The sequence below is a fragment of the Dasypus novemcinctus genome, unplaced genomic scaffold (genome assembly GCF_030445035.2).
Source record: "Dasypus novemcinctus isolate mDasNov1 unplaced genomic scaffold, mDasNov1.1.hap2 scaffold_449, whole genome shotgun sequence".
Classification (NCBI taxonomy): Eukaryota; Metazoa; Chordata; class Mammalia; order Cingulata; family Dasypodidae; genus Dasypus; species Dasypus novemcinctus.
In genome coordinates this window covers 20,104-41,139 of record NW_026688413.1, presented here as the reverse complement: position 1 = coordinate 41,139, position 21,036 = coordinate 20,104, and the positions used below count along the sequence as shown (strand labels likewise).

The 21,036-nt window shown below is 44.9% G+C and overlaps 1 protein-coding gene and 1 pseudogene across 1 annotated transcript; one reads left to right on the top strand and one right to left on the bottom strand.

Annotated features, from left to right (window-relative positions):
• Positions 1-3,450: 3,450 nt before the first annotated feature.
• LOC101421459 (26S proteasome non-ATPase regulatory subunit 4 pseudogene) lies at positions 3,451-8,280 on the bottom strand (annotated as a pseudogene).
• A 57-nt stretch (positions 8,281-8,337) lies between these two features.
• Positions 8,338-20,349, top strand: LOC101421024 (nuclear factor related to kappa-B-binding protein). Its single transcript, XM_058292904.1, is given in 15 exon segments — positions 8,338-8,381; positions 8,553-8,611; positions 9,591-9,697; positions 10,145-10,268; positions 10,491-10,570; positions 10,738-10,958; positions 11,044-11,314; positions 12,070-12,282; positions 15,079-15,095; positions 15,097-15,608; positions 15,611-15,840; positions 19,130-19,236; positions 20,020-20,155; positions 20,265-20,291; positions 20,293-20,349. Coding segments are annotated over 15 exon segments (2,205 nt in total).
• The last annotated feature ends 687 nt before the right edge of the window (positions 20,350-21,036 follow it).

Below are 21,036 nucleotides of genomic sequence, written 5' to 3'. Positions count from 1 at the left end.
TGTGTCTGCTTGCATTCTTGTCAGCAGGACCGGGAATCTGTGTCTCTTTTCCTTGTGTCATCTTGCTGTGTCAGCTCCTGGGCACTCCTGGGCAGGCTGCTCTCTTCTTGCAAGGGGTGGCTCTCCTTCCAGGGCACACTCCTTGCGCGTGGGGCTCCCCTACGTGGGGACACCCCGGCATGGTACTGCACTCCTTGCGTGCATTAGCACTGCGCATGGGCCAGCTCACCACACAGGTTAGGAGGCCCTGGGTTTGAACCCTGGACCTCCCATGTGGTAGGAAGATGCTCTATCAGTTGAGCCAAATCCACTTCCCTGTTGTCTTTTTTAAAGGGTATTTATTTTGGGTAAAAGCTTACAGTTAAAATGCCCTAAAGAATCCAACTGACATTTGCTTTTTCACCAAAGTTAGCTGCCATGTGTGGAAGGGAGATGGTTGCTGGTCTCTGCTGCATTTTCAGCCTTCCCCCCGGGCTTCCTCTTCCTTTGAAGTTCCATGGGCCCAGCTTCTTCCCAATATCAGCAGTAGGCTGGAACAGGGCTTGTCTTTCAGGGCTTCCTGTGTCAGTCTTGGCTCTCATCCCAAGGTCAGCTGTAAGCTATCAGGTGAATGGCTTCTCTTGCCCAGGGCCTAAGGATAAAAAATGACAGTGCTCTTTCTCTTCCTGTGTGTCTTATTGAGTGAATGTCCATTTATATCAGCCCACCAATGGGGCAGGGACTCAACCAGAGTCATACCTTACTCATGTGGTTGAATCGAGAGTCCTAAATTTATTTTACCAAGTAAACTTAATCATAGGTCCCTCACTGAATTTAATACAATCAAAGGGCATCACACCCAGAGGAATAGATTAGTTTGCAAACATACTCTTTCTCTTTCAGATCCACAAAAATCATCTCAGACAGTCACAGCCATCTATATCCATCTATAGGAGACACACCTCATACGTAAGGACACAACCAGGTTCAAAGTGAAAGGTTGGAAAAAGATATTCCAAACAAATAGTAACTAAAAAAGATATGGAGTAGCAATAATACCAATATTGGTCAAAATAGATTTTAAATCCAAAACTGTTATAAGGGATGAAGAAGGTCATTGTATACTAATAAAAGGGGCAATTAACTAAGAAGAAATAACTACAAAAAATATTTATGTACCTAACCTGGGTGCCCCAAGATACATGAGGCACACTCTGGCAAAGCTGAAGGGAGAAATAGATGTCTTTCCAATAATAGTTGGAGACTTCAATACACCACTTTCAAAGTGGACAGAATATCTGAATAGAGAAAGATAAAGAGACCTCAAATAGACGATAGATGAATAAGACCTAACAGACATTTATAGAGCATTACATTTTCAAATAGCAGGATACACATTCTTTCCCAGCACTCATGGATAGACTACATATTGGTTCATAAGACAGGTCTCAATAAATTTTAAATGGTTGAAATGCAAAACATTTTCTCTGACCACATGGAATGAAGCTGGAAATCAATAATGGATGGGAAAAGAGAAAATTCATAAATATATGGAGATCTTAAATAATCAGTGGGTCAAAGAATAAACTGTAAAAAAATTCAGTAAATATCTTGAGATGAATGAAAATGAGAACACAACATCTTAAGACTGATGGGACACCACAGTGCTGAGAGGGAAATTTATAGTGCTCAAAGCTTACATTAAAAAAAGAAGAAAGTTAAAAGTGAAGTTCTAACTGCATGTCTGGATGAATTAGAAAAAGAGCAAATTGATCCCAAACCAAGCTGAAGGAAAGAAATTATAAAGATCAGAACAGAAATAAATGAAATTGAGAACATAAAACAATAGTATCAATATAACCAAAAGTTGGTTCTTTGAGAAGATCAACAAAATTGACAAACTCTTAGCTAGACTGACAAAGAATAAAAGATAGAAGACAAAATGAGAAATGAGATGGGGGATATTACCACTGACCTTCAAAAATAATAGATACTGTGAAAAATAATGCTATGAACAACTGTATGTCCAAAAACTAGATAATGTAGACAAGATGGACAAATTCCTAGAAACACACAGACAATCTACCCTGACCCTAGAAGAAAGAGAAGACCTCACCAATAAAACCACAAGTAAAAAGATTGAAACAGTCATCAAAAACCTCTCAAATATGAAAAGCCTAGATGAGATGGCTTCACAGGTGAATTCTACCAATCATTCAAGGATGAACTAATACTGATCTTGCTCAAGCTCTTCCAAAATATTGAACAGGAAAGAATGCTACCAAACTCATTCTATGAAGCCAACATCACCCTAATACCAAAACTAGATAAAGATCCTATGAAAAAGAAAATTACAGATCAGTGTCTCTAATGAATATAGATGCAAAAATCCTCAACAAAATACTGGCAAACCAAGTCCAAAAGCATATTAAAAGAATTATGCACCACACTCAAGTGGGTTTTATCACAGGTATGAAAGGATGGTTCAACACAAGAAAATCCATTATAATAAGCCACATTGGGAAACAGATGTGGTTCAACCAATTGGGCTCCCTTCTACCATATAGGAGGTCCAGGGTTTGATCCCCAGGGCCTCCTGGTGAGGGCGAGCTGGCCCACACAGAGTCCCAGCCCACTCAGGAATGTGGCCCCACACAGGAGTGCCACCCTGTGTGGGAATGTGGCCCCGCGCAGGAGTACTGGCCTACGCGGAGAGCTGATGCAGCAAGATGACACAACAAGAGACACAGAGGAGAGAAAATAAGACGTAGCAGAACAGGGGAGCTGAGGTGGCACAAGAGAGTAATCGCCTCTCTCCCACTCTGGAAGGTCCCAGATTTGGTTCCTGGAACTGCCTAATGAGAATACAAGCAGATACAGAGGAACACACAGCGAATGGACAGAGAGAGCAGACAATGGGAGGAATGGGGGGATGCGGGGGAGTAAAAAAATCTTAAAGAAACAAAAAATAAGCCACATTAGTAAATTGAAGAAAAATCATGTGATCCTCTCAATTGATGCAGAAAAGGCATTTAACAAAATACAGCATCCTTTCTTGATAAAAACACACCAAAAGATAGGAATATAAGGAAGCTTTCTCAATATGGTAAAGTGCTTTTATGAAAAACCTATAGCTAGCATTGTACTCAATGGGGAAAGACTGAGAGCTTTCCTGCTGAGTTCAGGAACAAGACAAGGATTTCCTCTGTCACCACTGTTATTCAATATTGTTCTAGACATTCTAGCTAGAGCAGTTAGGCTAGAAAAAGAAATAAAAGGCCCTCAAATATGAAAGGAAGAATCAAAGTGTCATTATTCACTGATGATATGATCCCATATGTAGAAAATCCTGAAAAATCCACAACAAACCTACTAGAGCTAATAGATGAGTTCAACAAAGTGGTGGGATACAATATCAATACACAAAATCCAATAGCATTTCTATATGCTACTTTTTTTTTTTAAGTTGCCAAGCTTTATTTAGGTTGTAATGGTTACAGATAGCATATCTAACCCTGTACCCGCCCCAGCCTGTGCAGCCCCCTGAGCAGGCTCAGCTGCCCTTTCCCTCCAGTCTCACTTCTTGTTCTCTTTCTTCTTGTCCTCTTTGCCATCCTCGGTGGCCTGGGAGGCCAGGGAGCCCATGGCATTTTGAATGGCCTCATTGTTGTGATCCACACCTGGAAGGTTCTCCAGGGTACTCTGAGAACTCAGGATCCTGCATCACATCATAAGCCTACTCCTCCTTGGCAGGCTCAGATGTGTCCACAGTGGGGCTGGCATCAATATCCGCTGATTCTGCCTGGCCAAACTCTGCTCGCTGCAGGGACATCTGCATGGCATAAGCAATTGGCTCTTCTTCAGTCCTACTGCATGGGTCATGGAGCCTGGTGCAGCCACCCTCCTGCTGGCTGACGGTCATCTTCAGCAGGGCATCATCCGCACCTTCAGTCCCAGTTGTAGCCATCCCAGCCTTAGCAGCGGTGCCTCCTCCTCCTGCCACTGCCACTGCTCTTCCATGGAAACATGAAGGGCCAGAGCAAGCTCGGGATCAGCACTGGGATCCACTCTGAATTCGAAGTCACTGGCACCCAGCCCCAGCATGGCACCACCTTCCCCGGCCAGAATCAGAGAACTGATGAGGGCACCTGCCAAGCTAGGCCCAGGAGGCACTGTCACCATACCCGAGCCAGGTCCATCTTTGCCATTCAGTGTGTTTGCAAAGGCTGCCAGCTTCTCTGCGTCCACCTCCTCTTCCCCAAAACTGGTAATGTCAACATTTACTTTCTCCTTCTTGAGGCATTTGACCAGGTTCACCAGATCCTTCTCATTGTCCTCCACAGGGCTTCCCACAAAGGCAATGATGGGCATCTTACGATTTTTGCCTTGTTGGTGCTTCAGAGCCAGATGGGCCACGCAGATGCCAGTGCCAAAGGTGATCTTGCCCTTGGGTTGGACAGTATGGAGCTTGGACAGGATGCAGCTGGTGTCAGGGTGAGTGTGGTCAGCACTTCACAGTCATTGGCCATTGTGACGAGGCCCACGCTGTTCTCAGGGTGGCTGCAGTCTTGGAGTGACATGCCATGTTGACGCATCCTATTGGGCCAAACCATAGTGCTTTCCAACACCATCTTGCCACCTTCCTCCTTCCTGACCAGTTCTCACAACTCTCTCTACACTACTGATGAGCAATCTGAGGAGGAAATCAGGAAAAAAATTCCATTTGTAATAGCAAATGAAAGAATCAACTATTTAGGAATAAACTTAACCATGGACATAAATGACTTGTATTCAGAAAACTGCAAAATATTGCTGAAAGAAACCGAAGAAGACTTAAATAAATGGAAAGACAATCATTTTCATGGACTGGAAGACTAAATATAGTTAAGATGTCAATTCTACCCAAACTTCCTTACAGGTTTAATGCAATCCCAATAAAAATCCCAACAGTCTCTTTTTTCTTTTTCTTTTTTTCAGAAATGGAAAAGCCAATTGTCAAATTTATTTGGAAGGGTAAGGGGTCCCAAATAGCTAAAAATGTCTTTAAAAAGAATGAAGTTGGGGGACTCTTACTTCTTGACTTTTAAAGAATATTTCCTAGCTACAGTGGTGAAAACAACATGGTACTGGCATAAAGACAGACAGACTGATCAATGGAACCAAACTGAGAATTCAAAATAGACTCTCATATCTACAACTGAGTGATTTTTGACAGGCTGTCAAGTCCTCCCAGCTGGGCCAGAACAGTCTAGTCAACAAATAGTGCTGGGAGAACAAGATAGCCATACCCAAAAGAAAGAAAGAGCACTCCTATCTCATACCTGATATCAAAAATTAACTCAAAATGAATCAAGGACCTAAATATAAAAATGACAACCATAAAACTCCTAGAAGAAAATGTAGGAAAACCTCAAGATCTTGTGGTGGTACCAAAAGAAAAAAAAGGACTTTCTCAAAATTAAACACTTTTTCATTTCTAAGGACTTTGTCAAAAGGGTGAAAAGGCAGTTGAGTCAATGGGAGAAAATATTTGGAAATCACATATCTGATAAGGGTTTACTATCCATGATATATAAAGAAATACTGCAACTTAACAATAAAAAGACAAATTGCTTATTAAAAAATGGGCAAAAGTACTGAATAGACAATTGTCCAAAGAAGGAATTATCAAATGGTGAAAAAACACATGGAAAAATGTTCAGCATCACTAGTGGTTAGGGAAAGGCAAATCAAAACTATAAAATTATGTCTTTTCACACCTATTAGAATGGCCACTATTAAAAGGTCAGAAAACTATAAATTTTGGAGAGAGTGTGGAGAGATAGGGATGCTTATTTACTAGTGGTGGGAATGTAGAATGGTACAGGCACTGCTGAGCACTGTTTGGCAGTTCCTAAGGAAGATGAATATAGACTTGCCTAGTGACCCAGCAATATCACTACTAGGTATGTACTCAAAAGAACTGAGAGCAGTGACACGAACAGACATCTACACACTGATGTTCACAGTGGTGTTATTAATGATTGCCAAAGGATGGAAACAACCCAGGGGTTTTTATCAACAGAGAATGGACAAGCAAATTGTGGTGTATACACACGATGGAATATTATGCAGCTGTAAGATGGAATTAAGTCATGAAGCATATGAGGACATGGATGAACCTGGAGGACATTAGGTTGAGTAAAGCAAGCCAGACACAAAAGGACAAATCCTGTATGATTGCACTTCTATGAGTTAAATATATTGTGTAATGTATTGTATGATTTCATTTATATAAAATATAAATATAAATCAATTTATAAAGATGGACAAATACTGTATGATTGTGATATTATGAATTAAATATATTGTGTAAACTCATGGAGCTAATAATTAGAATATAGGTCCTTAGAAAATAGAATGAGGGTAGAGAATGGAAAGTCGAAGGCTAATCTATGTAGAATTGGTAAAAACATTGTTTGTAAATCTTCAGAAATGAATTACAAATGGTGAAAGCACATCACAGTGTTTGTAACCAGTGGAGTTATTACACAGGTATAAGAGTGGTTAAAAGGGAAAGTCTAAGGACATGAATATTACTAGAAGGAAAGCTAAAAAAATGTAACATGAGACTATCTAACAATGAAATCTCATGCAAAATACAAATATAGGTAATATTGAATATATAAGACTATTTTTACAAAATATAAATACAAATAAACTATGGAGTCAGAAACAATAGCAGCTATGTATGGCAAGGGAAGCATCTAGAGATTGAGAGGTGATGAGGTTTTTTTTTTGTCTGTTTTTTGTTTATTATAATTATTATTGGAATAATGAAAATGCTCTAATAATATTGAAGTGATGAATGCACAACTATGGGATTATACCAAATACTATTGGTTATATACTTTGGATGGATTTATGCTTTACCAATAAAATTGATTTGTTAAAAAAATGCAGTAAGAGAAAAATTATTTATTGAGTACATGGAACAACTATAATTAACAGAAGAATTCACATTTGGAACAACCAAGGCCATAAGTCAGTGCCGAAAGAAATAAAACAATTGTTCTGTAGTATCTAGCAAAAGTGTCCTTCAAACAAATGAAGGCTATTGAAGAGATCCGTGGATATGTAAAGACTGACTTGCTAACAGATCTTCCTTACAAGAAATAATAAAGAAAATCCTTTAGGCTGAAAGGAAATTTCACCAGAAAGTAACTGGAGTCCACAAAAAGAAATGAAGAGTACCAGAAAAGGTAGATATCTGGTTATATATGAAACACTGTTCCCATTCATATTTTTCCTATTTTCTCCTCTTCACTTTGTTAAAAGACTAAAGGAGAGCTAAATAAATTAAATTCTTCCCAAACTTATCTACAGAGTTAACCCACACTCTATCAAAAGCCCATCAGGCTTTTCTTTTTTTTTTTTTTGGTAGGAATTGACAAGCTGTTCATAAAATTCAGATGGAAATGCAAAGAACCCAGAAGAGTCAAAATAAGGGAAAAAAAGACCAGAATTGTAGGAATTACACTGCCTGAATTCGAAACATCAGAAATCAAGACCGTTTAGTACCTGCGTAAGAACAGGAATATAGATCAATGGAAAAGAATCAAGAGTTTAGGAATAACCCTTACATTTATGTTCAGAGAAACCTCCCTTGTCATCTAACAATTCTCAAGTTCCTTGTTTGTCCGGGACTGACTTTTTGATTGCTGTTAGATTGAGCTTATTTAGCAGCTGTATTGGAAACGGTAGGTAAAAGGGTTAGCCTCTTTTTCCTCCTACCCAGTACCTTTTTGGATTTCTAAGAATCGAATAATTTTGCAATTACCAACAGGAGTTTCTTGGTAGGAGCTGGAAAGTAGTCTTCAGACCTTTGTAAGAATCAGGAGTAATAAAGAAAGGACTTTTTTTTTTTAATGTTGAAAGGGAGTGGAAACAATTTGGGAAATGAGTTCTGGATGCTGGAGGAGGGGTGGTAGATCTGTGAAAACACTCGCAATCTCTCAGAGTTAATAAAGAATTCTTCCTTTCCAGAAGAACTGACTATGTGGTGTGGCCCAGCACAGGGGAGGAGAAACGGGTTTTTCAGGAACAGGTAAGAAATACCTGGACCGCATTGTAAATCTCTGTATCAAAGAGGACATGCAGAAAGGGGCTCTCGATTCCAGATTCTTCGAGGAAATTCAGACCCTTGACCTTAGATGTTTTGTTGGTTTGTTAGGGGCAGAAATGGCATGAGGAAAGGGATTGAGACTTTTTTTTCTTCCAGAATAGCAAAATACATTTATACTTACCTCCTTGTCCCTTCATTCAGTGACTGGAGCTCTGAGGACCAACCTTCCCTCCACGGCTGGCCCAGTATTCGTAATGGACTGGCCCTTTTCCCAGCTTTCCCGGCAGATGCCTTTATTGTGAGGGAGTTGTGGAGAGAACCCCATGGGCTCTGACTCAGGAGCTCACCCTTTGGGAGCGTTGCAGGTACAGCCAGCCCCACAAGGCATTCACCTTCCGCATGCATGGCTTTGAGTCTGTCCTGGGGCCTGTGAAGGGCGTGTTTGACAAGGAGACCTCCCTCAACAAAGCCCGGGAGCACTCCCTGCTGCGCTGGACCGGCCTGCCTACGTCACCATCCTGTCCCTGGGTAGTTGCCGTGCATTTAGTGTTGGAGCGCTGTGTTTTCACCCCAAAGTTTCTAGTACAATGAACTGTGCCTCTTTTTCCGTATAGGGAAGGCTTTGAAGGTCAGATCGCTTTTGAAGCTTTTGGGAAGGAGGCACTTGTAGCCCCAGAAATCTATTCCAGGAATCGGTGCTTTTTCCTGAAGTCTGGGCTCACATTCTTTTTCATTCACGGCAGCCTAAGTGTAAAAACTTGCTTATTTAGGGCTATGAGTCCTATTAAGATGGGGTTTCTTAACCTTTTTTTCCTCATCAATTCCTCTGGCGTTTTGGTGAAGCTTACAGGCCTCTTCTCAGAATAATTTTTAAAGTATAAAATAAAATGCATAGAATTAAAGAAGAAAGCAGTTGTGTAAAATAGTTATCAGAATATTAAAACGGATTTATGATGCAGAAATATAGGTGCTTCATTATACTAAATGACAAAATTTGACCACAGGCCTCCTAAGACCTATACTTTTCAAGCAGTGATGAGTACAAGTCTGTATATATAAATGAGTACAAGTAATATCTCTCTGTATTTGTAATATTTGGAGTTGTCTGCAACAGCTGTAATAGGATATGAAAATATCTGTGATTTCTGTTATTGCATTATATGCGCTGTCAGTTTATTGTGGTTTCTTACCATTGTTAATAATTGAAGGAAATGCTGAATCTCCATGAAGCGTGTAATCATTTTCCCAGCTAAGTTCATGGAGCCACCAAATTCTGTGGTGTCCAAGGACCTTCACTCCTCCCTAAGAGTATGGAGAGTATGTGGGAAACTCAGTGGCAGAGCCACCAGCCACCAGACGGCAGTGTCCACCTAATGCCGAGTCTGGGTAAGGTAGATAAACAGTGGCCCCAGAGGGCTTCAGCCCACCAGAGAAAGTAAAGGGTTCTTGTTCCTTAGGGAAGCCCAGCTTGCCTCTTGGACTTGGCTTTTTTCTTTAATATCCTCAGTGCGGGACGCCGCGGCCCGGCTGCCCAATGGGGAAGGCACCCGGGCAGAGATTTGTGAATTGCTCAAGGATTCCCAGTTTCTTGCGCCAGATGTCACCAGCACTCAGGTAGGATGGAGGAGAAATCATTTCTTTCAGCTTTCTTCCAGAATGGAATTAAGAAAATTTATAAGGAGATATAAAATATACATTTTGAAGAAAACTGAATAAAAAAGAAAAAAAAGGTATCTCACAATTACATACAGTGATGACCTAAAGTCCTTGCTGTGAATGAACCCCAAGTTTGGCTGTAAGCTCTCCTTCAGCTCATACCACAGGGAAGGCTGGTCAGTTACTTAATTCACAATGTCTTTGAGTTGAAAACAAATCAGTTTCTCAGGAGTCTTGGGGTATATCTTGTTTTGCCATATGACTTAGCAAGCCATGGGAGAAGCACAACTAGCCTGAGATAGAATCTCTTTGTGAGCTGTGACTTAGAGCCAGTGATTTTTCTGGAGTCCACATAACTTACCTGGTCTGACTTATGCCTTGTTCACCTTTGCCCCTGGTTCATAGGTGAATACAGTGGTGAGCGGAGCCCTGGATCGGCTCCACTATGAAAAGGACCCATGTGTGAAATATGACATTGGACGGAAGCTGTGGATCTATCTGCATCGTGACCGGAGCGAGGAAGAGTTTGGTGCGTGAGGCCTCTGGGTACTGTGTTGAACCAGGCCAGTACTGCTTCTGATTGCTTGCCCCCATTCCGTTATTCTCTTTAATGTTGTTCAGGCAGGAGGGGAGTGTAGATGCAGGACTCAGCTCTCAGGAGGCCCCAGCGAGGCTTTGGGGTTTCATGACGCCACCCTCCGTAGTCTGCTGAAGGTAAGCTATTCCTGATGCTTACTGTTCTTGTTTCCAGAGCGGATCCACCAAGCACAAGCAGCTGCAGCAAAAGCCAGAAAAGCCCTTCAGCAAAAACCCAAGCCCCCATCCAAGGTGGTAAGTGATCCCACAGGAGCTTCTGCCTTGGTGATTTCTGGAATGGAGACAACTGGCAATGGGTACTGTCACTCACCTTAGTGCCACAGAGGCTGTGGGGCCATGCCTTTCTTCAGTGGTACCTTCACTAAATCCGTGTATGGGCTTCTCTTACCTTCTGTTGACAGAAGTCCAGTAACAAGGAGAGTTCAGTGAAGGTCCTTGGCAGTGGCCCTTCAGAGCAGGGCCAGATGAGTCTCAGTGACTCCAGCCTGCCCCCCACTCCAGTCACACCCGTAACCCCCACTCCTCCAGCTCTGCCTGCGACGCCCCTCTCCCCTCCACCTGTGTCATCAGTGAACAAAAGTGCCCCTCCTCCTGCCTCAGAACCAGCTAATTCTAGCTCAAGGTAAGCTCTCCATTCCTTTCCCAGCTTTCTCCCTCCAGAATCTCTTTGCATGTACAGCCTCATTGTTGTGTGTTGTTCCTCGCAGTGTTCTTCTGGTGTCATCACCCACAATGCCCCAGCTGGGAGCAGTGCTCTCTCCAGCTGCCACCCAGACTCCACCCAGTTCTCAGTCTGCCGGCCGGCTGGTGGGCCACTCTGGCTCAGCTGGACTACCCCAGGTGCGGGTGGTGGCCCAGTCTAGCCTGCCTCCTGCCACCCAGCAGACCACGGGGTCAACACAGACACTGCCGCAGATGCCAGCAGGGCCCCAGATCCGGGTTCCAGCTTCTGTCGCACAGACCAAAGTGGTGCCTCAGGTGCACAGGGGAGAGAGAGGGGCTGAAGGCTGCTGGGGAATGGAGATTGGAACCAGAGAGGTCTGATGACACAGATGGGCAGTCAGCACTGTGGGTTTCTAGTGAAGAGCTGTTGATGTGTTCCGACCTGGGTCAGCATTTTTATGTAGGGTTTGCACATGTGGGAATCAGAGCTTGAAAGGAGCGTAGTGCTACGCCCAGGACTGTAATGCCAGGATCCTGGTAGAGCTGGGACCTAAATCCAAACCTTGTGATTCTGAAACTCAGGCTCCTTCTACACAGGCTGTGGTCCTTGCCATGCTCTAACTAGTTGTGTGATTTGTGAAAAGATTCTTAATTCCTTTGCCGCAGTTTCCTCTATTGTAAAAGGGGTATAATAACATTTCCTCAGTGTGTAGGAACAAAATAAGATGTTAAGTGTGAAAACATTCTAAAAACTAGTTTATTTATACAAATATAAGAAACACAGTGTTGGGGAGCGAATGCAGCTCAGTGGCTGAGCACCTGCTTCCCGTGCATCAGGTCTTGGGTTCAATCCCCAGTACCTCCTTTAAAGAAAAGAAAAAAGAAGTACACTGTGCTCAACGGATCAGTGAGTCACAATAGTGCTGAGGCTAACTGATCAGCCTGAAGCCATCCAGCTGAGATTAGACATACTCTTAGCGGAAAGCTGGGTGGTAGGTAATATACTGAGAGATGCTGCTGATCTGTGTTTTAGTATCTAATCAAGCTTTTGGCCTCATATTGTGAATTAGACAGTAATGGCCACTGTTCCAGTCAAAAGTCAGACGATGGCCAGCTCTGTGCTGTGGCCTTGTACTGGGCCATCTGGTCTCACAGTGACAGGTCTCCCTGCCTCAGCCAGCACTGCCAGCAAGCCAGCCACTAGCTCTCCTGGAGGCTCGACGCCCAGTTCCTCCGCAGCCACAGTCTTTGAGAATGTCTCCGGGCAGAACCTCGTCAAGCAGGTACGGGGCTCTCCTGTGCACTGGATACCCTTGTCCCAGAGCAAAGGACAGGCAGAGTGGGAGGTTGCTGAAAAATCTTGGTGCCTGCAGGAAAAAGATTTGTGATCTTTGACCCTTAGTTCAGATATTTCAGGTGTGATTTCCCACCAGAGGCAGTGCCAGCTTCGTAAATGCCTATGAGATGTCTCCCATTTCCTCCCATGTAACTCAGCATTTGGTAGATTTGGAGATGATGCCTCATGATATAATTTAGTTAAAATCCAGTGGTATAATTTTATATACTTTATTGGGCTTTTAGTTTTACCACTAGGAAAAGTAGACTGTTTATACTTTCTTGGTTGTGACTATGAAAGGATAAATAACCAATGAACTCCAAATAATTAGCAGGCAGAATAGCAACCAATACTGATGGGAAGACTTACTGTGTGCCTGCATTGTGCTAAGCACTTGATTGATGGTAAATAGTTTAATTCTTCTAACACTGTGGGGCAGATGTTTTATCTCCATTTTATACGTGAGGAAATGGAAGCACATACTGGTAAAGTAACATTTTTTCATTCAGCAGCTATATACTGAGTGCCTGTTGGGTGCTGCAGCTCTGTCCTAAGTGCTAGGGATTTAGGCGTATGTTAAATGGACTGATCTTGGCCTCCATGAAGCTTAAATTCTAATAAGGTTAGAAGAGAAACAAATGCTTAAATACTGTACTTTTGGGTACTGGTAAGTGTTCGGCAGTCAGTAAACAGGGTAAGGGGCTGCGTGATAGTGTGCTCTTTCAGCTAGGGTGACCAGAGAAGGCCTCTTGGAGGACCTGACATTTGGGGACTTTCGAGTGAGGTTAAAGAGGGGCCACGTAACGGTTATATGGGGTCGAGCTTGCTAGGTATAAGGCAGCAAGTGAAAGTGCCTGAGACAGGATTGTTTTGTCATGTTTGAGGAACCCCGGGAAAGCTGCCCTGGTTGACGCTTCACGAGCAAACATGAGTGTGTTAGGACATGCAGTTGGGAGAAGTTGCCAGTGATTCAGTCAGGTTGAGACCTCTACAGGCTGTGGCAGACACTTTGATTTTAATCTAAGTGGGATGAGGGAGCTACTGGAAGATCAGGAGCCAGAATGACTTGCTCTGGTCTACCTTTAAAGAAGCCTCTGGCTGCTGCGTAGAATGGAGTGGAGACAACAAGAATGGGTGAGGCAGAAAGACCAGGTAAGAGGGGACCGTGGCAGTCCAGGTGAGAGAGCATGCTGGCTTAGGTTAGTGAGTGTGGTCAGTGGAGGTGGGGAGAAGTGGAGGGTTCTGGCTATAGTTTGAAGATAGAGCCAGTGTGATCTCTGGTGGCTTGATTACGGGGTTTGAGGGAAGGAAGTCGAGCATGACTCCATGGCTTTTAGTGTGAGTAACTGGGTAGTGTTGTCACTTTACTGAGAAGGAAACAAGTGTAGGGAACTGGAGACCAAGGGAGAAAAGTATCTTCATGAAGGAGGAAGTTGACAACTGTATCCACTGGAGGGAATGTCTGAGTAAGATGAGGCCCAAGAATTGACCATTGTTCATTGCAGTGGTAATTGGTGACCTTCTTTGGTTCCAGAAGTTTGGTGGCTTTTTGGGAATGGATTCAAGAGAAAATGTAAAGCAAGGAAGTAAAGACCTGGGGTACAAGTGATCCTTTTTCCCGGCCCGCGGGACAGTAACGGGGGCTCGAAACCTGCCGAGAAGGAATGGTGGGACAAGAGACACGAAGAACGACAGCAAGACAGGGTTCTGATCAAGCTGCCGAATTTTTATCGAGGGAACAAAGCATATATACTCTTGGGAAGGGGGAGGGCGGTGGGTGGAGGTGGAAGCTAGGGATTGGCTATTTCTGTTGCTGAGGTAGAAGGCAGACTTCAGTTTCACGTCTTGCGCCTGCGCACTATCTTATCAGTCTGGGCAGTGGCGGGAAACGGAGAACAAAGGAGCAGGGAGGGAGAAGAACAAGGAAGTGGGCTCTGCTCTGGTGGCCATGTTGCCGGCATTGCTGAACTCAGTGTATACTCGTATTGACCGCTCCCAACAATCTTTAGAGGAGTTTTGCTTTGGGTGGGAGCAGAGAGGGGCTGTACGTGGAGGGAGACGTGGAGTCAAGCAAAAGGGCTTATTGCTCTTTAGGATGGGAGATGTCACTGCATGTTTGTATTCTAATGGCAGTGATCTAGTAGCGAGGAGAAAATCAACCATGTGACAGAGAGGGAGTCCCTGTATGGGCTAGAAGGGTTGCCTCGATTACACACATGGGGCATCGGCCTTAGGCGTTCCAAGTAGTGTGGCTAGCCTGGGCAGGTAGGAAGTCTGGCCCCAAAGCCGTGCTTCTAACCACCAGGTGGCATGTACTGCTCTCAAAGGAGAGGCTGGCCCAGCTGTAGATATTTTTGAGACAATTGGGGAAATGTGAATAGTCAGGAGACAATGTTAAGCTACTGTTGATTATTGTAGGTATTGATGTACCATTGTCATGGTTTTAAAAAGTCCTTTTCTAGGTTAAAGATGACATGTAGAGAAGTAACAATCAGTGAAATGTATCTTGAATTTACTTTGAAATACTCTAGCTCTTGAAAGTGGAGAAGGATAGACAAACCCTGGTTGTCAAAATAACTTGAAGCTGGATGATGTGTACGTGGGTTTGCGAATGTTTACAACTTTTCAAAATAAAAAGTTAAGAAATGAAACACACATACCCCTGAAATGGGGATTTGCCTAATTCTAGTGTCTCACCAGCTTGGCATGGAGCCCGTCCTCAGTGCCGTTTCTCCCTCCTCAGGTGGCAATCACGGGGCAGCGTGAAGCCCCAGGCAGGCAGCAGCATCCCACTCACGGCCACCAACTTCTGCATCCAGGGGAAGGACGTCCTGCGCCTGCCGCCCTCTTCCATCACCACAGATGCCAAAGGCCAGACAGTTCTGCGAATCACTCCGGACATGATGGCCACATTGGCCAAGTCCCAGGTCACCACAGTCAAACTGACCCAGGACCTCTTCGGGGCAGGAAGCGGCCCTGCAGGCAAAGGCATCTCTGCCACCTTACATGTCTCTTCCAATGCAGTGCATGCGGCCGACAGCCCTGCCAAGGCCAGCGCGGCCAGCACCCCCTCATCTGCTCCCGCCGGCACCACCGTGGTCAAAGTGACACCTGACCTCAAGCCACCAGAAGCCTCAAGCTCAGCATTTCGCTTGATGCCAGCCCTCGGTGTGAGTGTGGCAGACCAGAAGGGGAAAACCACCGTGGCCTCTTCAGAAGCCAAGCCAGCGGCCACAATCCGCATCGTGCAGGGCCTGGGAGTGATGCCCCCCAAACAGGGCAGACAATCACAGTTGCGGCCCATGCCAAGCAAGGGTCCTCGGTGGCCAGTGGGGCTGGCACTGTCCACACCTCGGCGGTCTCCTTGCCCAGTATAAACACCGCCGTGTCCAAGACGGTGGCAGTGGCATCGGGGGCCGCCAGCACCCCCCTCAGCATCGGGACGGGAGCCCCCGCTGTGCAGCAGGTCCCCGTCAGCACTGCAGTCGTGTCCACATCCCAGGCTGTGAGTAACTCACGTTGGTGCTAGAGACTCCCCTTAGGCACCCTAATGGCTTGCTCACCCTGGTGTCCTGAGAGGCTCCCTAGGTGGTGGGGAGCTGCTCCTTTTAGGAATGGAAATTACAAGTCCTTTCTGTATCACTTTATTTGACCTAGACAGATTTCCTTATTTACAGACATTTTGTTTTCTTTCGAAATTCATGAAAGTATGATATGTGTACATTCTTAACTTAAAATAGTACACATGTACATAGAGTAAATAATTTCTTTGCCCATCTTCCAGGGCCCTGCCATGAGGGTTGATTAATGTTAGTAGTTCAGTGTTTTCCTTCTAGTCCTTTTCCCGAGCATTTTTGGACACATGTAGTTTTTAAATACATACAAGACCTTTTTCTATATTTTGTTCCGTGGTTTGTTTATTTACTTAAAAATATGGCCTTGGGGTATTTCTGAGTTTTAACGGATCTTGACTATAGTCTCTTGAATGATTCCATAGTAACCCATAGAAGCAATGTATCCTAACCATTCTTTACTAAAAGATACATTTTTATTGTTAAAAAATCGATACTGTAGTGACAATTCTTGGGCATGAGTGAGCTTGAATTGTATTTCTAGAGCATAGGTTCCTAGAATGGGCCACGGGGGTAAACATATTTAAAATTTTCATAGATGCTCCAGTTGTGCTACCAAAGGCCATACCAACTTACACCCTCACCAGCAGGCTTCCTGTTTGCCCAGACACTTGGCACTGCTGGCCGTCATCAGGTCTTTGGGCTTCATGACCTGTCTTCCTGGTGAAGAGGGATTTCTTTTTTGACTTCATTTACTTGTTCATGTGGATATTGGTTGTCTGCACAGCCTCTCCAGTGGAAAACTGCCTTTATATCTTGGCTGGCACTTCTTTTGGAACATTGTACTTTTTCTTACTGTTTTAAGGATCCCTTTCTATCTTATGGATATGATTCTTTCTACGTACAGAAAATAGTTTGTTCCAGTTGGTTAGCTGTACTTTTTTTTTTTTTTAAGATTTATTTTTCTCCCCTTCCCCCACCCACCCCACCCCAGTTGTCTGTTCTCTGTGTCTTTTTGGTGTGTCGTCTTCTTTGTCTGCTTCTGTTGTTGTCAGCGGCATGGCAATCTGTTTTTTTGTTGCGTCATCTCGTTGTGTCAGCTCTCCATGTGTGCAGTGCCTTTCCTGGGCAGGCTGCACTTTCTTTTGCACTGGGCGGCTCTTCTTACAGGGCGTACTCCTTGTGTGTGGGGCTCTCCTATGCGGGGACACCCCTGTGTGGCAGGGCACTACTTGTGCGCATCAGCACTGCGCATGGGCCAGCTCCATACCAGTCAAGGAGGCCCGGGGTTTGAACAGTGCACCTCCCATGTGGTAAACGGATGCCCTAACCACTGGGCAAAGTCCACTTCCCATCAGCTGTACTTTTAACCTTGCAAACAGAACTTCTTGCTCAACAGGTATTTATAGTTTTATCGGATTGGATCTACCAATCTTTTTTCCCCTAATGTCTTAATTTTGTGCCTTGTGCCTTCCTTATGTCAGAGTTATAAACATACTGTTGTTTTCATCAGATACTTTGAGTTAAAAAAAAAGTATGTATTTCTGTAAATGGCATGAGACAGGAATCTAATTTCAGATTTTTCAAATTGTTCTAACTTCATTGACTAATTTTTCCCTTCCCTACTAACTTGAAATGCTACATTTACCATAAACCAAATTCTCATACCACGTTGGCCTGTTTGTGGACATGTGAGTCTGTTTTGTAAGTGACCAATAGAGAAAGAGTTCTGAGGAATGGGGCTCACATGGCCAGGATAAAACATGGTTTTACTTTTCTAAGTGCGCTAGATTGTAAAACCTTAGTAATTTGGGATAGAAGCCAGAGTGAGGAAAGAAAAGGACATACAAGGCCAAAATAAGTGTGGTTTAAAAGGAAATATTTATTTTGGTTCGTATCACAGACATTGAAAGGGAAGACAGGAAACTGCACATACTTGACCCACTTTTGTTCTTTTTTTTTTTTTGAGTCCTTTTGACACAGAAAGGTAGTGTCCTTTGAAATCTACCCTGTTATAGTCAATCTCGATAAATAAAACCCAACAGTATTTGTGGGGCAGGAAGCACTGGACCATGCCTCCTCCCACCCCCCATGAGCTAGTTAGGCTGCTGCTTTTGTGTGTGTTTTTAAAGATTTATTTTTATTTATTTCTCCCCACCCTGTTGTCTGCTTTGTGTCCATTCACTCAGGCTGCTGCTTGAAGGGTCAATCCACTTGGTATATAGGTGGTTGGAAATACTTTAATAACTCTAGCCCCTGTAAATGAGGAGGAGGAACAAATCATAAGTAACTCCACTTGGAGGCACCACCTCACAGAGTCACGTTGCCTCTTGGTGCCTTCAAGTGCTTTCTACGGGGCTCTAACTTGGGCATCCACTGGATGGGATCCCTGTGTGGGCATGAGGCCCAGCTGTGCGGCTTAGTGCCCGGCTTCTTAGAACCAGCCTGCCCAGAGGTGAGGAGGATTTTACTTAGCACCCTATCTACAACCCCTACAATACCCCCTCCTCCGAATTATTTTTTAAGTGAGATTCACATACATTTTTACTATATATCTGCAAACTTTAAATGTTATTATTAACAAGCATTAAAAACTAGACAGCCTCAAACTGGTGATACAGTGACCTGATGGTAGCCTCCCTGAAATTCCAAAGACCCTAGAGACCTATAAATTCTTTTTGTTCCTCTTGGGCCTTATTAGTTTGGGGCCTGGGCTTTTCACATGTTTGAATTTATTATAGGTATCCCTCAACTCACCTCTGATCATTGGGAGAAATAGAAAGCACCTGAAGCACGTGATCTGTTCTGAGTCACAACCCAGTGGACCTGCGTTCCACTGAAGCAGCAGCTGTGCAACTGGAGATTAAATCTTGAGTTCGTTTGCCTTTCCTCACATTTGTTTCACCAGATAGTCATATGCCCAGCACTGTTCCGCGTGTTGGAATGCAGAGGTGGAGACAACCCTGCTCTCCAAGGAGCTCTGAGCCTGGTGCTGCAGTTGAATAGCACGCCTTTTGCTTTATGATGAGGACTGTTTTCCCTGGCCTGGTGGGTATGGGTGGCTGCTGCTGCTCCCTGCAGTGAGAGAGAGGAAGACCACAGGCCCAGGGCACGAGAGGGATGGACAGTAAAGGCACCTGTTGTGCTTGCTCCTGTAGGTGAGCCTGGTGGACTTTCCTTACCCCTTCTAGCGCGTCAGACCCGATTGCTTTTCCTCCCTAGGGGAAGTTGCCGACCCGGATCACAGTCCCCCTGTCTGTGATCAGCCAGCCTGTGAAGGGTAAAGGTGTGGTCACCGCCCCCATCCTCAAAGGCAGCCTTGGAGCCAAGTAAGTGCTGTGTGATAGTGAGGACCCAGGCTCAGGGGGCGGGCAGAGCTTACTCATGGCTCCTTGCACAGAACAGGAAGCAGCTGAGTTTCCGGGGCCCTCCTTGGGTAGCTCCTTTGTTGTGTGTTCATCAGTGATATTGAGCACCCAGCACTGCTTTAGGTTTTGGGGGTGCAGCAGTGAGAAAAACCCGAAAGTCCATGTTGTCATCAGGCTTACATTGTAGAGCAGGGAGATGAATAGTAACAAAGTAAAACAATATAAGCCACATGCTGTTTTGGTGGTGGTGCATACAGCAGAGGGGAAGCAAAGAAGGGGGTGGGAAATATGGAGAGGGGCGGGGTCGTGAGGTGGGTCTGGAGATGGCAGTTTCCGATGTGGCGATTAGGGAAGGCCTCCCTGGAGGCTGAAGCCCACCGGCGGGCTCGTTCACTGGATGAGGATTTCCTGGGAGCCTGGGCTGCCTGTGTCCTTGACTTAAACAGGGCTAACAAGCTGGATGATCGCAGCAGCTTGTGATGAGGCTGGGATTCTTTCTATTCTTGCTAATGAAGGGGTAAAGGCTGGGGTCATGTTTATCCAAAACACTGCTTGCTTTTGGCTCACTCCTTTCTCTCACACCAGCAAGCAAAGAAGCTGGAAGAAAAGTGGCTATCTCAGCTGGGTTCCATTTCAGTCCAGAATGCTGGGATTTCCCCAAGGCGCCAGACCCCTCCTAATGGCCGAGTTCTGGGGTGGAGATCCTTCCTGTCCTTACACCTTACTCCTGCTTTCCCTCCACAGTATCGGCGGCCTGGGCCGCAACATCATCCTCACCACCATGCCCGCGGGAACAAAACTCATAGCTGGCAACAAACCTGTTAGCTTCCTCACTGCCCAGCAGTTGCAGCAGCTTCAGCAACAAGGGCAGGCCACACAGGTAAGGCCCAAGGCAAACTGCTGGCCAGACCAAGCTTCTCTTCTGTTCTTAGCTGATGGAACCACTTGTATTCTGCGGCTCACCAATCAAAACATTTCTCTGCAAACAGGTGCGCATCCAGACTGTCCCAGCGTCCCATCTCCAACAGGGCACAGCTGCTGGGTCTTCCAAAGCGGTCCCCACTGTCGTCGTGACCACAGCCCCATCTCCTAAACAGGCAGCTGAACAGCAGTGACTGGGAGAGGACTGTGGCTTTCGGCAAAACTACCCCTGTCCTGCCCTTGCAGCAGGAAGGGAGGGAGTGGGCCGCTGCCTCATTCGCCTGGTTAAGGAGGGCCTATAGGCGGTGATGGCAGGAGAAGCCTCGGTCTAGCAGCCACCCCCTTGTGGATGCGCCGAGCAAGGCCTGCCTCTGGGTCCCCGGCCTACTCTGGGCCAGTCCAGGAGAAGACTGATTTGTGTCATTCGAGCCACTTTATTCCCAGAGTGACACAGCCATGGGCACTGACCAGCTGTCCAGTGTGCAAGGTGAATGAGCCTCGTTCTTCATGTGGATTGTAGTGTTTACCTTCTGCTCTTCTTCTGTGACTAGTGGTCTTGTTAGGAGTTTTGTGTCCAGAAAATTTTATGTAACTTATTTTTTTAAAGAGTCAATTGTACATCTTTATCAAATAGAATCCTGGGCTTTAGCCCTGCTTCCCCACCCCCACCCCCAAACTGATTACTTAGTCATTTGATCAGAATGGGAGAATAGCAAGATTCTTAGTTGTTAGCTGATTTGGGAACTACATAATTGAGAGGCTGCAAGATAGGAAAGAAACATAGCAGGTAAGGTGGAATGGATAATTCCTTGAAATGGATTGGCATCCTGTCTTTAGGAG